Source organism: Sciurus carolinensis, chromosome 5 (assembly GCF_902686445.1).
Source record: "Sciurus carolinensis chromosome 5, mSciCar1.2, whole genome shotgun sequence".
Classification (NCBI taxonomy): Eukaryota; Metazoa; Chordata; class Mammalia; order Rodentia; family Sciuridae; genus Sciurus; species Sciurus carolinensis.
In genome coordinates this window covers 82,598,849-82,616,227 of record NC_062217.1, presented here as the reverse complement: position 1 = coordinate 82,616,227, position 17,379 = coordinate 82,598,849, and the positions used below count along the sequence as shown (strand labels likewise).

At 40.6% G+C, this 17,379-nt stretch overlaps 1 protein-coding gene across 5 annotated transcripts in view; it reads right to left on the bottom strand.

Moving 5' to 3' along the window:
* Spata13 (spermatogenesis associated 13) overlaps window positions 1-17,379 on the bottom strand; it is a 322,568-nt gene that overhangs the window by 65,888 nt on the left and 239,301 nt on the right. For all 5 annotated transcript variants that reach the window (XM_047552797.1, XM_047552802.1, XM_047552801.1 and 2 more), the window contains one exon: window positions 12,338-14,125. In XM_047552797.1, the coding sequence (XP_047408753.1) occupies window positions 12,338-14,125 (1,788 nt within the window). The remainder of the gene's footprint in view (window positions 1-12,337; window positions 14,126-17,379) is intronic.

Below are 17,379 nucleotides of genomic sequence, written 5' to 3'. Positions count from 1 at the left end.
TACGGATAGACAAACAGAAAAGGCAGCAAAACCATGAGAAGATCAGAATGAAGTGATACACCTACAAAAACCAAGGTGCACCAAGCCAGAAGCTGGATAAGGCAAAGGATCCTCCTTAAGACCTTTGCAGGGATCTTGGCCCTGCCCATCATACCTCGATTTTGAACTTGCCTTCAGAACAGAGAGAAAAATTGTCTGTTGCTTTCATCCACCCAGTTTCTGGTGATTTGTTTTGACAACCACAGTAAACTAATACAGCAAGATAATTCAGAAGGAAATATTATAGGCAAGGAAATTAAAGATGCATTGTGAAGATTAAAAAAAAAATTAAAGCAAAGGGACTGTGATAGAAACAAAGCTTTTCCCAATGTGCATGCTAATGGAATAAGCTAGCCTCCCAGATTTCCCTCCGGCTCCACAGCCCTGGATGCCATAAGGAATTCAGGCACCGTTACAGAGATGGAGGTGACAATGCTGAAGAGGATGTGACAATAATAGGAATAAAATGTGAATGCCCCCAGTGTGCCAGATCCATGCCAAGCCTGCACAAGAGCTTACTGAATCTTCACAACTGCCCCAGAAGGCAGGTACTATTTGATACATCTTATTGATTAAAACCCTGGGTGTTGGGGCAGGGGATATAGCTCAGTTGGTAGAGTGCTTGCCTCGCAAGCACAAGGCCCTGGGTTCAATCTCCAGCACCGCAAAAAAAAAAAAAAAAAAAAAAACCGTGGGGTTAAAATACATAAAATGACTTGCTCACAATCACAGAGCCAGAATAAGGAGTCTATCTTAGAACCCAGTCTACCCAATTTCAAAATTTTTGTCCTTTCCATTCTGTGACACTGCACTGTTGGCTTATCACTTTTTTAGAGGGAAAACAGAACTTTCTGAATTTCCCTTCCCTAAGATGTAGACATGCTTTGAGGAACAGGAGTGAAAACTACAGTTATCAGTCTCTGATAACAGGTAATTGGCCATCTGGTGAAACCCACAGACCCGTTCTGGACGCCATTCTTAGAATTCCATTTTTAAATGCACAGAATAAAAGAGATTATTTGCTAAGTCAAGGACTCTGTATCATAATTATCAACATATTGAAAGAAATGTTATGCAGTAACAAACATAAGATATGGATAGACAGGACTAGTGCTGGGTCTAATAACTGCCATATTCTGAAGTATTAAAGAGTAAAAGAAGAGATGTTTCAAGACATCAGCAAAGACTGTTGTACAATGTGAAAAGATCTGTGATCTAACAATATCACAGGTATTGTTAAAATTGTTCTGCTTGGATGTTAACATTCATAACAGAAGGAAATGCTACATTTTAGCCAGAGGCTAGTAAAAATAAAAATAAAATCTCCACTCCCTAATTTTTCTTGGAGCCTTTGGATACAACTAGGTTAGATCTCATAAGATAAATCATACTACTTACAAGGAGTCTATGGTAACAGTGTTGTAATCCAATTTCAGAAAAATGAAGCCTCAATCCTTATATCTTATAAAATCCAAACAGTCACAGCTTACTATTTAGAACTATCAGTATCCCTTATCTGAAATGCTTGATTCCAGACTTTCAGGGTTTTTTGGATTTGGGAATGTTTGTATGTACCAGCATGGAACCCAAAATAAATACAAAATTCCCTTATATTTCATATATACTTTATACACATAGCCTGAAGGTAATTTTATTTTTACAGTAGTGAGGATTGAAGCCAGTGATGTTCTATCACTGAGGTTCCATATCTCAAATCCATTTTTTTTTTTTTTAAGATAGGGTCTCACTAAGTTGCCCAGTCTGGCCTTGAACTTGCATCCTCCTGCCTCAGTCTCCCCACTTGCTAGGGTCACAGGCATACACCACCATACCCAACTTGAAAGTAATTGTAAATTCCCTCCCCTAGTACTGGGGATTGGACTTGGGGTGCTTTTACCACTGAGCTACGCCCTCTGTCCCCATTTGAACCCTGAGCACTCTACCATTGAGCTACCCAAACCTCCTTTTTTTATTTTGTATTTTGAGACAATCTAAGTTGCTGAGGCTGTCCTTGAAATTGCAGTCCTTCTTCCTCAGCCTCCCCAATCACTAGGACTGCAAGTGTACACCATCATGCCCAGCTTTTGGAATATTATGGATTTGGATACTCAGATTGGGGATGCTTGCCCTGTACAGCTCGTTACCTAATTTCCCTTAAATGAAAATTAATGTGTTGTAATTAACAAAAGTCTGCATAGGCCCATTTTGTGTGTACTGTAAATATATGCCCCAGGATTTTAAGTGAGTGAGGAAAATAATCACAAGATCCCAGATAAATTACCCTATTTGGAGGGGCTAAAGACAAGAACCAGGATATATTTACATATTCAGAAAGAGAAAAATCTGAGCCTTAAAGACTATCCTGCCAACAGCTAGTCCCTCCCTCAATTTCCCCTGCACCAACTAACTCCCCAGCTTCTTCTCTTCACTGGATAGCACTGGGTCATTCTAAATAAAGGGAGAACTCATGCCAAATGGTTGCCTTCTCCCCAAACTGGGTAGGATGCAAGAAACACAGGTGATGTTCAGTTTACAGAGTGGCCAGAAGTCCTTTATCCTCCTGCCTTTCTGCCAACGAAACCTATGGTATTCCTTCCAATAACCACCACAAACACATCAAAATGCACATGTGTCACCCATCAGGCTGGAAATTAATTCCCACCCTGAATACTCTTTGATCTTAATTATTACAGGGAAGCTGAGGAAAATAAAAATAGAACAGGAGAAAAATATATATACTGGAACCCATTTCTTAATCATCAAGTTAAAATTTCCCTCAGAGAATACTGACATTTACATTCCTATATTTTAGAATTTTGGTTAAGGTCTTTGCATGTCTTTACTTTTAATAAATGTTTTTATTAGTGCATTATTATTTTAGTATGCCTTTTGCTATCCCCAAATTAAAACATGGCCTTAATTAAAAGAAATAAGAAAACATTTGTTTATTTTGCAGTGAATGCGGGGCCTTGAGCAGGTTATGTGAACATTCAAACATTGATCTACACCCCTAGTCCAATGTTCCAGAAACTTTAGAAAGTTTACCATGAATAACAACATAATATGCAGGGCTGGGGATAAAACTCAGTAGTAGAGCACTTACCTAGCATGCCTGAGGTCCTGGGTTTGATCCCCAGCACTGCAAAAAAAATCTTCTTAAACACACACACGTATGATATATGATGTCATTTATAGTTGATTAAAAATAGTTGTTATGGTATTTTCTATAAAAGTGAACAATGTCACCTGAACTGAAAAAGAAAAACAGGAGGCTGTGGTTACAGCACTTGCCTAGCAGTGTGAAGTCTTGGTTTTGATCCCCAATATTACAAAAAGAAAAAAAGAAAAGAAAAAAAAAAAAAAAAAAAAAAGCAAAGGGCCACTTCATGCAATGAGTAAAAATAACTTCTAAGTCCGACACAGTGGCCTGGGCCTGTAATCCCAGCTTTTAGAGAGGTTGAGGCAGGAGGATCACTTGAGCCCAGGTGTTTGAAATCAGCCTGGGCAACAAAGTAAGGACACCCCATCCCCAGTCCATCTCTCTTTTTTTGGCAGTATAGGGATTGAACCCTGAGACTCAAGCATGTTAGACAATCACAAGTCATAATTGAGCTATACCCCCAGCCCAATAAATGCAGGGGATCAAACGTACACCTTATGCATGCTAGACAAATGCTCTACCACTGAGTTATACTCCCAACCTATTTTTTAAATGTACTAATGATATATTTTAAAATGATCTTTCCAATTGCAGTTATAATTACTATGACTCAAATTCTAGGACATTTTTGTCAGAGAAAAATGAATGAGAACTCAGTGGAGTATGGGAACTTACATTCTCTGTGGCATAAAAACCAGAGGCAGTTTCATAAGTGAAGGGGAGAAAACTGGATGTCCATAAATAAAATAATGAACCTTCATAAGATACACAAAAATCACTAAAAATGGAGCAGCCTTAGAACCTTCAGAAGACAATCTAGGAGAAACATCTCTGTGACCTTGGGATTGGCAAAGACTTCTTACCTCTAAACACTAAAAGCACACAAAAAAATTGCAATTGGACTTAAATAAAAACTAGAAACAGATGGGGGGATGACCCAGTGGTAGAACACTTGCTTTAGCATGTTGGAAGCCCTAGGTTCCATTCTCAACACTACTATAAAAAAAAAAAAATATATATATATATATATGTATACACACATATATATGTATATATTTAATATATATAATATATTATAGATATAATATACCATATACATATTATGTGTATTTATATATAATTTATAAATATATATGTATATATAAATATATATAATTATATATAAATATAATTTATATGTATTAATATATACATATATATATATAGAGAGAGAGAGAGAGAGTACCTAGAGAACCTAAAACCTTCTACTCTTTAAAAGACATGATTGAATAAAACAAAGATAAGTCAAACTGAGAGGAGATATTTATAGTTCACATAATGTTAATTTTAGGTGTCAACTTGACTGGGTTAGGGGATACCCAGATAGTTAGTACAACATTATTTCCAGGTGTGTCTCTGAGGATGTTTCCAGAAGACACTGGCATTGAAGTCAGTGGACTGGGTAAGGAAGATTGACCCTCATCAGCAGCAGAAGGCATCATCCAATTTGGTATAGGACCCAAATAGAATAAAAAAGCTGGGGGATGAGAATTCCCTTCTTTCATGGATTGGGGATCATCCATCTCCTCCTGCCCTGGGCTGTTGGAGTTCCTGGGTTTTGAGTCTTCAACTCCATGGCTCACATTAGATCCTCACACTCCCATCCCATTCTCTGGCCTTTAGACTTGTAATGAACTACATCACTGGATTTCCTGGGTCTCCAGCTTGCAGTAGCATATGGTAAGACTCAGTCTCCACGATCCCATCAGCCAATTCCCACAGTAAATCTCACACATATTTCACTAGTTCTATTTCTCTGGAGAATTCTAATCCATCATATACCTGCTAAACAATTTGTATCCCAGATATGTAAGGAAATATCAGTGGCTCAATAATAAGAAGACAAAAAATGCAGCAAAGTTATGAACAAAAGATCTGAATAGATATATAAAGGACTAAAGTACATGAAAAGATGGTCAATATCATTAGTCAATAGAGAAGTGCTAACTAAGGCCAAAAGGAAACCCCACTATACACCTACTTAGAAGGATTAGAATCCAGAACACCAAGTAGTGACAAAGATGTGGGAAAATCGGAGCCCTCATACCTTGCTGGTGAGAATCAAATAGTGTATCATTAGGTAAATACTTCTGTGGTTCCTTAAATGATCAAAATTGAAATTAGCAAACAATCCAGCAATTCCACTCCTAGGTATCCACCCAAGAGAAAGAAAAATATTTCCACATAAGAACTTGTATGTCAATGTTCATAGAAGCATTATACATACTAGCCCAAAGGTAAGAACAATCCAGTTCTCTAAAAATGTGGTCTGTCCATATAATGGAATGTTATTTCACCATAAAAAGTAATGAAGTAGGGCTGGGGAGATAGCTCAGCTGGTAGAGTGCTTGCCCTGCAAGCACAAGGCCCTGAGTTTGATCCCCAGTACCTCCAAAAAAAAAAAAAAAAAAAGGAATGAAGTACGGATGTATGCTACAGCATAGGTAAATCTTGAGAATACGCTCAGTGAAAGAAGGCAATCCTGAAAGACCACATTTTGTATGATTCTCTTTTTGGAAATGTCCAGAACTAAAGATAAAAAAGTAGATGGGGGTTTGCTGGGGACAGTAGGGGACTGCAAATGGGCATGAGGTTTCTTTCTGAGGTGGTGGAAATGTTCTAAAATTAGATAATGCTGATGGCTACACAACTCCATAAATTAGCAAATGTCATTGAATTGTTCACTTAGGAAAAAGTACAGGGACATAAAGTAGACCAGTAGTTCCCTGGTTTTGGATGAGTACAAGGATTAATTGCAAAAGGGTCAAAACTTCATGGAGATGTAAATGTCCTTTTACTGGACTTAGGTTATACATTTCCTAAAATCAACAAACTTATGTTTGAAATTTGAAAACAAATTTGAAATTTGAAAACAAATGGGTGAATTTGATGCTATGCAAATTCTGCCTCCATAAAACTGCTAAAAACAATCTGAAGCAGACTTTCTGGGATCACTACATTTACTTTTATAATGCAGCTTTGTCTTTCTGGTTCTAGAGCAGCTCTGTAAAATTGCTATTGATAACTTCTCAACTGCTTCCCAACTAGCAATCTGACCAACCTGAACTGCAAAGTCTAAGTGACCTACAAAGACACGATACTGTGTTATGGATCTTCACCTCTGATCAATCCACAGGGAACAGCATCCTGACCTTGGAGCTGTCATTGTATCTGAATTGTCCCCATCCTTACCTCCAGGATGCTCATTCAAATTGGAAGCAGGCCTAAATACAAATCCAGCCCCTATTCACCTGCTGGATCATTCTATTACTACACACAGAAGGAAAAATTTATCTTGGTGATATTGTAGCTTGCAGTAGTACCACAAAAATCCCCTCCTTCCTCTTCCCAGTCCATAGTGTTTGTGGTTTGCCTGGCTAGTGGCATCCCAACACAACCTATCTCAGGGTCACCAGTCATCTTTGCCCTCTCTCACCTGACAATCATTCACATACTTACTGAAAATGTAAGTACTTTTGGAACCTACTCCCCACTGTTCGTTTCCATAACCTTAGTACAAGTCTCATGGCTTCTGGACTAGACTAGTTAGGGTCACCATTGTACCCTGGCTGCCCCCACCCACTCCTTTCTACAAAGCTGCCTGGTCAGACTCAGTCCCACAAGTTCCTCTGTGGTCCCTGCTCAAAATACTCTCACTGGCTCTCCACAGCCTGGAGGGTAAAGTCCAAGTCCACAGGTGCAACCAGGATCCTTCTTAACCAATGGCCGGACCTATCTGATCACTCTTCTCTTGCTTCTCCACCCACCCACCCCATGTGAGAATTACGCTGAGCACAACATCAGTCACTAGGCTGCATTCCCATGCCAACGTACTTAGAGGTGCTAAATACATGCACCACCTCATTTAATCTTCAAAACAACCCTATGCAGTAGGAATTCTTGCCAGTCCCAGGTTTATGGCCAAGAAAGATGAAAGCTGAAAATGCAGAGATAAAGGAAACAATAGAGCTGTGGTCCAGGGACTGTCTCTTCTTCATCTCTTTCCATTAGCCTGGAAGGCCCATCCACTCCTCAACTGCTGCCCTTAGGCCCCCATCCTACCCCTTCTTCAAGACCCTCCTTTGCTGTCCTATCTAATTCTGCCACTTTTGCCCCAGAGTTACTAATTGCACCTTTAGTGCCCCCATGGCTCTTTGTACTTTCCCAGCTGGGGTCCTTATCACTATTATCATACTTACTTGCATACACTTCAGTCTGCCAGTTAGACTATGAACCCAGGAGAATAAGGGCAGCTTTGTAGCTTTTTTTTTTTTTTTAACCGTTCTTTTCCTTATGTGTGGCACATAGCAGGTGTTCACTGACAAAGGATCTCACTATTTATTATGCGATTTTTGCCTTCGACAATTTTATTTACTCCTGGTTCCTTCCTTACATATTCCAAGTCCACCCTAACAATTTCAGGTTCTTATCTGTGCTCCTGATAGTTTTCTTCCTGGTCTAATGCTGTACCCCCCCATTTCTAATTCCCTTTTCTACCAAAGGCAGATTGATTTTTTTAAAACAGTTCTGAGCCTGGCTCATCTCTGTTCATAAAATGTTCCTGGCTTCTCAGTGTTTACCAAGAACTGTAGAGTAGCTTTGCTCTGGAATTCAACAGTGTTTGTGACATGGGCTTAATTGGATTATTCTACTATATCAAACCAAATTACATTATACCCTGTTTTCTACAATAACAGAAATCTCTGCACATAATCTGTTCGTTAAAGCCCCCCTGTCCTCTTCATAACTAGTGGTGGAAATCCCATTTCTTCAAATCAGATTTGATCATCCCCAAGACTTTATTGAATGGTACTAATTTGATACAATTGGGTGAGAACTGAAATTCACAGCACTTTGCTTTACCTCTATGGTGGAATTTATTCCATTCTACATAGTTGTCCTGTGATGTAGATACATTTGGGCTTAATCCTCTTGGCATCGCCCACATTTTCTTATGTAGCTATAGCTAATTGGTCATTTGCACCTATAAGATGTTCAACAAATTTGATTTGGTACATTACTGAATGAACTTAGGGTATGCTGGAATTTAACTCTTGGGCATTAAAAAAAAAAAAAAAATCAGTCAGGTGTGGTGGCACACACCCATAATACCAGTGACTTGGGAGAATGACACAGGAGGATCACAAGTTCAAGACCAGCCTCAGCAAATTAGCAAGGCCCTAAGGATTTAGTGAGACCCTATCTCAAAAGAAAAAAATTGAAAATTTTAAAAAGGCTGGGGATAGGGCTCAGTGGTTAAATGACCCTGGTACAAATAAATAAAATCAACAAACAAAAATAAAAATAAATCAGAGTGACTCCAAACTACTTCTCAATGTCTTGTAAGACTATAACATAGTGTTATATCAAAAAAGAGATAAGGAAAAAAAAAAATCCTAACTTCACTCTGTCTTAAGAAGCCGGGTCAATGTGCCACCATGGAACGTGCCTGTAATCAGTGACTTAGGAGGCTGAGACAGAAGGATTCTTTCTTTCTCTCTTTCTCTCTCTCTTTCCCTCTCTTACCCTCCCTCCTTCTCTCCCTCTCTTGTCTTGGGGATGGAACCCAGGAACTTGCACATGCTAGGCAAGCACTCCACCACTGAGCTACATCCCTAGCTCTCAAACTGCATTTTTAAACTAAGAACTGTTCAGCTTGTTCCTACAGCAAAGCTGACCACTAGGTGGCAGGAGTAGAATGTGTCTTATAAATTAAAGTAGCAAGACATTTTCCCAGTTCTTTTTCACAGGAATACACCATCTTGTTAAACTGCTTACAATTTTCCAAAAATAATTCTTGTCATTTTTAGGGTGGTATGCGACAAATAAATAATTCTAAATATTACCTTTCCTTAATGAAAGTTCATTATAATTTTTATTATCAATAATGGCAAAATACATGAAGATTTCAACCTTTTTACATTTAACAATAAACACTGCTTAAATTTGCTTTAAGCTTATAACTAGAATCATATTTGCAATGGACAAAATAACAACACCACATATATTAAAATATAGTAAAGACTGAAATTTAATTTTATATATGCTATAAAATTTCTAAAAAACTGCTTTTAAACCATGAAGGTTAGAATTCTTGCAGTTTGCAGTGTTTTATTTTTTTCACTTTGTTTCTATTTCTCAGTGTCAAAATTAAAGGCTTTAGGTCCTAGTTTACAAGTACTTCTCTATAAGTAACATTGATGATTCCCAATATATAAGATGCAAATTGAGTAAACCATCATTACATTTTCTCTTGTCTCTTTGTAGAGCCTGGGTAAACCAAGGGCCTCAAGCATTCCAGGCAAGCATCTACTACTGAGCTCCCATTCCCTATGTTTTTCTCCTTTGGACATTTTTGTTAACCACTGAAGAGAGCCAGGTGTGGTAATACACACCTGTAATCCTAACAACTCAGGATGCTGAGGCAGGAGGATTATAAATTCAATGCCAGCCTTGGCAACTTAGGAAGACCCTGTCTCAAAATAAAAAATAAAAAGGGTTAGGGGTGTAGCTCAGAGGTAGAGCACCCCTAGATACAATCCCCCTTATTGGGGTAGTAGGGGGGCAGGGGACAAGAAGCAGCTTAATATGCTACATAATAATTTTGAGGAAATGAATGTAACCTAAAAATGCGATGAACATCTTGAGGCAAATCTGTAGAACCAAGAACATGTGTGCATTTCTAATAAACTGAATTTTAATACCAATGTTTCTTTTACTTTCTGTTTTTGGTGATCCCTTGTGGGTAGAAATCAAATTATACTTAACTAATAATAGCAAATATGCATGTATAACTATACAGAATGGCCAGAATCACCCTGGTAAATAAATGACCAGTTTAATACTAATTTTTGCTCATCTTTATTTAATTTACACTCAAGGATGAAATTATTTTCTCTCTTTTTAAATCTCAATACTAGGGATTGAACCCAGGGGCACTCTACCACTGAGCTACCTCCAAGCTCTCTTTAAAAACTTTTCACTTTGAGATAAGGTTTCCTAATTGATTTGCCCAAACTTGTGATCCTCCTGCCTCATAGACATGTGTGCCAACACACCCAGCAGGAATGAAATATTCTTTTTTTTTTTTTTAATTTTTACTAATTTTGTAAATGAAACAAAATCCCAAATTTAACACAAAGAGCCCTCTAGACTCAAACCAATTCTTTTTTAGGGAGGCAGGGTTCCAAAACATCAGTGGGGCAGAAAAGAGTGTCTAGTGGAAGGAATGTTATACTTCATTTCACCCAAGGCTATAGGTTGGATGCTGAATGCCCCACAAAGGTTCAATATAAAAGCCTGATCCCAGGTGATGGTACTGGGAAGTGCTATGGACCTTTAGCACTTTAAGGGGTGAGAGCTAGTAGGAGGTCCTTAGGGCACTGGGCACATGCCTTAGAACAGGATTGTGGGACCTACTCATCTTTTCTCTGCTTTCTGGCTTCAGATGTGACTGCTCCCTCTGACACCATAATGTGGCACCTTGCCAGAGGCCCAAACCAATGGGGCTGCCCAATCTTAAACCTCCAGAACCATGAGCCAAAATAAAACCCTCTCTTGACATCACAGAGCCTATGTAAGGTATTTTGTTATAGTAATTCAAAGCCAAGTAAAGATTTTGGTCTATTAAAAAATCAGAGCCAGGGGCTGAGGTTGTAGCTCAGTGGTAGAGTGTTTGCCTGGCTCATGTGAGGCACTGGGTTAAAACCTTAGCACCACAAAATAAAGAAAGAAAGGAAAGAAAAGAAAAGAAAGGTAGGTATTGTGACCATCTACAACTAAAAAAAATATTTAAATCAGAGCTAGCTGAACTGCAAGTCCTTACCAAGGTTGGCAACTAGTTCTATGTCTTACAACTGTTCCACAGGAATTTTTCAAAATATGCAAACAAGCAAATGGTCATCGATATGGGAGAGCTCTGAAAAGCAGACTGGCCCTCAGGTCTCCATAGTAACCTAGAATCACACAGTGAGGCAGCCTCATTTCTCTGACTACCCAGGGATCCCCAGCACCAAGGATCCTTTAAGCTGATTTGGATCTTCTGAAAGTACTCTGCAATAATTCTACTTTATAGGTTTTTCCAGACGTTTCTACCATCTAGGTGTCTCTGGATAACAAAGGTCAAAAATGGACAGTCCACTGGCTGCCCTGGCTTGTGTATTTGCAAACCTAGCTGTTCATCTTCAGGCAGTCAGACAAAACGGAGGTTTTCTGCAGGAATAAGAGGGAAAGAACAGTTGCTCCGGTTGTCCCCACCCTACTGCAAGCCAATTCACACCTGTAAAATACTCTAGCAGTATATGTGAAGAATTACTTGCACTATATACACATGGATGCATTTCCCCATCTTTCAGCTATGCAAGGTAATATTACTGAATGCACTTATAAAGTGAAAATTACACAGTAAAGTAAAATTGGATGTGTGACAGAATGTAAAAAGAACATTGTTCTTGTAGCGCTGACAGTTATTAGCTGTTTCAATTCATGAGATACTTTAAGTTCTATTTTAAAAATAAGAACAATAACCATCATAAAAATCGCTTTGAACAAACATCTCTAGGTTGACAGGTACTGAACTACATGTTTCTAATTCATTCCTAGGAAATAAAACAGACTTAGGACATATAATGGTCTCCTAACACAAACAATATTATTTATTAAGAACTCTGTTGAAAAGGATATAGAAACAGTTTAAAATGTGAAAAAGAACTACGTGGGTAATAAAATTTGTTTCAAAAATGAAGAACCCCTAATAGCCACATAGAATATCCCTACCCTTCCAAATTCTAGCACATCATAGATGCTCAGTAAAATGAATGGGATGGTAAATATTATCTCAAGGAATTTCATACATTAGCAATTCACTTCAAAAAAGAGATAGAAATCACTTCTGAACTTGATGAACAGCAATTTGACAACTCGCCTCTCCACTAATAACTGTGACATGATTGGCACAGGGCCACCAGTCACTATGACAGTTAACGACCAAGGGCAACCCCCCTGAGCAGCATGGAAATTTCCAGGTGAGATGAAGACTGACTGTGAACACTGGTACCCAGCAGGGCCACTTACAGGAGGGACCCCCAGACAGACCCTTACCTCTTCTTTCTTTTCCTCAGGATTGGCTGTCCTACCAAGGCTCAGCTGAGGATGGCTGCCACCACCACTACCATTGCCATCTTCATCACCACATGCAGTTTGCACTGAGTCCTGGAAGGACACAGGCCTTGGCTCCCTCTGAGTGGAATCTTCTACCCTTTCTTCGCTTTCCACTGAACTCAGGGACAGCGCGCTGAGACTATTGGGACACTTGGTGCCTCCTGTCCCTGGGCTCTGAGGGCTCTGGGGCTTGGGCGTGGTGGGTCTGAGAGGAGTGGGAGGCTGCCTGGGGTCAAATGTAAACTGGCTGCCTGCATTTGGCTCATTAGAGGTTTTGCTCAACCCTTTTGAATCAAGTGGACTTGAGGGGCTGCTGGCAGAGGGACTATCATTTTCTGATGCCTGGGAGTTTGGGGCATCAAGAGGGAACACAGCTGTGTCGACGTCCATGCGGGGCTCCTGAGAAGTGGCGGAGCTGAAGCCAGGGGCTGTGGGGCAGGACGCAGCAGCACTGTGCCCAGGCGACACGCCTCGCCTCCTGTCCTGCTCGGTGCTGCTGGACACCCGGCGTGAATAGTCATCATGCAGTCTGCTGTGGAGCCGGAGTCTGAGGTTTGCCTCGCTGGGGGATGGGGCCCCACTCTTGGAACCCTCTCTCTTCCAGGCAGCATCGGTCACATTGCTCATAAGTTTTAAGACTCGGTCAAAGTCCTTGGCCCTTATGGGGCTCTTCCAGCGTTTCGTCCTTCTCTCTGACCCACCAAGTTTTTCGGAGTCTGCAGACGAACTGCTTAGGGTCCGCTGGGGTGTCTGCTTTTCGTTAGCCACTCGGAGGTCTGCGAGATTGGAGGTGGACTTTCGCTTGAAGGAACTTTTCTTCAGGAAGTTTAAGTTGTCTGTGCTCTTGCTCCTCCTGTAGATGATGCTATTGTTTTCAGAGTCCTTCACTAGGATTTCACACAGGGTGGGCTCCTGAATGATGGGGGACAGGGGCCTAACATGGTTCTGAGGGGTGTGATGTTTCTCAGAATCCAGTAGATTGATGCGGCCCAGGCCATAGGCTCTGCGGATGCTGCGGGAGCGATGGGTACTCCTCTGGAAGGCATCGTCCACATCCTCTGGGTCAGAGCCGTCAGACGTGGCCCCTTCCCCTGCCCTGTGGAGGTCATCTGACTGTCCCAAAAAGGAGCACCTGCTCGCATCAATTCCCACGGCGGCACCATTAGGGATGGCTTTTCCCAGGTCGTGCTCTGATGCATCTTCCTTTGAGGTACCTGAGCCCTCCCGGTTCTGAATTCCTTGAAAGACAGAGGACTTCAGTTTTTTAAAAGATCCCATTTTCCGGAAGGAGGCCAGTGCATTCCATGTTGAGGAATTCCCCATCAGGACCATGGAACGGGGCCTCTCAGGGTTGGCACTCATCCTTTTCCGGCTCACAGAGAACAGACGCACGAGTTTGGAAGGGCTGATTCTGGCTTCAGAGGCTTCAGTGTCGCTGCCAGGGCTGCTCCGACAGCCTCCATTCTGACATGCTGGGTTAGTCACCATTCTGGGGTCCTTTGGATCTGAAGTTGAACAGGTGGCCACAGCACCTTGCCCATGGCCATTCTGAGCTGTTGTCATATTATTGGGGCAGGGTGCCCGTGGCCACGGTGCAGTGTGCTTCAGACCCACGTACACATCTGTCCCTGTGTCCATAAGCCCCAGCTCCAGGCCTTCATCTCCACGGCTGCCAGCCTGGCCTTCACACCTGCTGTGTTCATGGGGCTCTGCAGAGGTGGTCACTGCCTGCAGCAGAAAAGAAAACAGACAGTTAGCCATTTTGTCCACAAAGGAGCCTTTATAATCATGGGCTAATTACTTTGCTTAACGATTGCTAATAGGGAAAAAGAAAGGGAAGCCCCATGATCAAATAAGAACTACTTCTAAATTAAAATTGAACTTTTCCTTTTTTCAATTCATTTCATAATAAATCAAAGGGAAGAATGCAAACATATAGCCCTAAAAAAGAAAAAGACAGTTTATGGGTTGGTGCATTCAATATTAAGAACTCCTGAATTTGCTGAAACCTATTTAAGTGAAAGTTTTTGAAAAACTGCCGGAATGAACATGTCAAGGCAATAAATAACTAAGACTGTGTCTTCTCTTTATTTGAACTGAGTCTTTTATTATCAAATACTAAAAACAAAACAAAACAAAACAAAAAACTTCAAAATGTGTCACACTGAAATGCCAGCCAGTCTGTTAAATGCAATGCAGCCAACACACAAGCAGAGTTTATGCAAGAACTGCTGCTCAGAATGTGATGGGACCAGTATGCTCTTAGCTACTTCCTGTCAAAAGGGTTGTAAAGTACCAGGAAAGAGAGAGCTGCACAGAGCTGCATGGACACATGGCAGGAGGGACCACGCCAAGGAAGCATGAGGACAGAATTTGTGAAGAAAACACAGTTAGCAAAGAGACTTTTCAACAAATTCTAACTGGCCACAGAATGAAGAGATGTGGGGTGGAGTCTCGAGTATTAAAATTTAGACATAAGAATTCAAATTAAACAAATACTGCCCAGACAACCATACACACCTGGTCCATGCACTTCCCCACACATGCACCTGTCTCCATGCTCCCTCCCTCACAGGTCCATGCCCTCCTTGCCCACCAAAGTGAAAGTGATGCTATCCTTAATCTTCACCCCCATCAAGCCGAGACCCCTTCAGTACTCACGGGCTAGCTTAAAAACATCACAGCCCGCACATTCTCAATAAATCATTAGTGAATGAATGACAGATACTAACTACAAGAAGCTAACATTTAGTTAAGTGCTCACTACATGTCTGAAACCTATGTTAAGGTCCTGAAAAACACTACACCACTGAGTACTCATGCAAGTCTCAGAGGTCAACAAAATGATCACTTTATATTTTTTGCAGTACTGGGGGTTGAACCCAGGGCTTTACACATGCTAGACAAACATTCTATCACTGAGCTACATCACCAGTCCTTTTTATTTTATTTTGAAAGAGTCTCACAAGGTTGCCCAGGTTGGCCTTGAAATTGCAATCCACCTGCCTCAGACTCTTAAGTAACTGGGATTATGGGTATGTGCCACCACCCTGGGCCATGATTACCACTTTACGGACAATCAAATAGACACTTAGGCAGGGTAGGTCATTTGTCTAGGGGTCCTGCAGCTGCCCCTCCAGTGCCTATGCTGTTCTCCAATGCATTAAACTAATGAGCAGAGACAGAGGAACAGCTGGGATCTGTACCCGAAACATCTGACTCCAGTTCCAGCATGACATGACCCTGACAAATCAAGTTCTAACCATCTTTACGGGCCTGTCAAGGATATTACCTCCAAAGCAGTATTAAAGGCAGGAGGGAAGGAGGAAGTTGTAGAAAGACCTTGAGATTAGATCTCCACATAGCTTACTCTTCTCAAGTGTAGAATCTGACCTTGAGCAAAGTATGTATCTTCTATGTACCGTCTTCTTGGTGAGTTTTTTACTGCCCTCTGCCTTAGGTTCAGTGAGGAGGGATTCCCAGGGAGACCCATGGTTAAAGGTTGGAGGGTTGATTCCACCTGGGACCAGGGAGGCTACACTGACAGGCAGCATCAGCCAATCTACTAATCAAAAGACTGATGGGTTACTATATGACCTCTGCAGTTTTAATGTTCTAATGGAGAACATTAGAGGGCTGTACATTGCATTTGAATGAGCCAAATAAGTGGAGTCTTGAATCATCTCCACACTGAGACTGGATGTGAAATCTGAAACCAATTCCAAAATAAGCTCCACATTCAGTATCACTTGTCTACCCTCACCAACTCTGTCCACCCTCACCTACTCTGGGAGGGATAGGGGACTGTTGTTGTTACAACATTTCAAAATCCTGAATGGTATAAATGAATATTCAACTGTATATTCAAATCCAGTTCACAGGTGCTGAAGGGATGCACATGAAGTTGGAAGGTCTTAACTTGCACTGGACACACAGGACAAAGTATGATCCCTGACACATAATTCAGGTGGACAACTGCAGATACCACAAGTAGAGGGGAAACATTCTGGAACCAAGGAGGACAACTGCCTTAAGCTGACCCTAAGGGCTCAAAGCATGCAGGAAAACACTTGATTTAATAAGGAATTCAAGAAAGGGATAAGAAACTGTCATGAGCAGAGGAACAGAGTGCAGAACATAAGGTATGATTACTTAAGTAAATTAGGGTGACCAGTTGTCCTGCTGTCCCAGAGCTAAGGAATTTCCTAGAATGTGGGAACTTTCAGGGATGAAGCTGAGAAAGTCCCTTACAAACTGATAAGACTAATCATCACATATATATAAAACAATATAGTTGGAAGCACAGCTCACTGTAATGAAGTAGTAGATGATAAGGAGAAAATGGATTTAGAAAAGTCTACATACCCTTATCACTAAAACACTATAATGATAGCTTCATATGGCTGCCTTTAGATTAAGACTGTATACTCTGAGCACAAAAACTGGATGCCCTGAACTTAGTTTTGGTGTTTTTTTTTTTTTTTTTTTTTTTTTTTTTTTTTGTGTGTGTGTGTGTGTGTTTGTTTTTTGTCTTGGCACTACAGGGAACTACACAAGGATGTGCTACCACTGAGCTATATTCCTAGTCCTTTTTACTTTTTGAGATGGGGTCTAAGTTTCTGAGGTTGGGATTACAGGTGTGTGCCACCACACCCAGGAGATTATTTATGTTTATCTTGATGTGAAATTGTATGTTATTCTGCCTTGTAACAAGATACTAAGTCATCATTTCATACCACTACATTTTTTTAGAGTGAAGATGCTTACATTTTTATAACGCTAATAAGTATTTACTTAAAACTTACTTAAGTTTAGAATTCAGAATCTGTTAAAAATATATGCAGAAAACCTGAGCTTCTAAATTGGGGAAACATGCTTTTTGGAAGACTAGTGACTTACTATTTTGCTCATGAGTGGAACAATGGGATTGTTGTGTACTGCTTAGAATGAAACTAAAAACTGTGGAAAAAGACTTTTCCTGG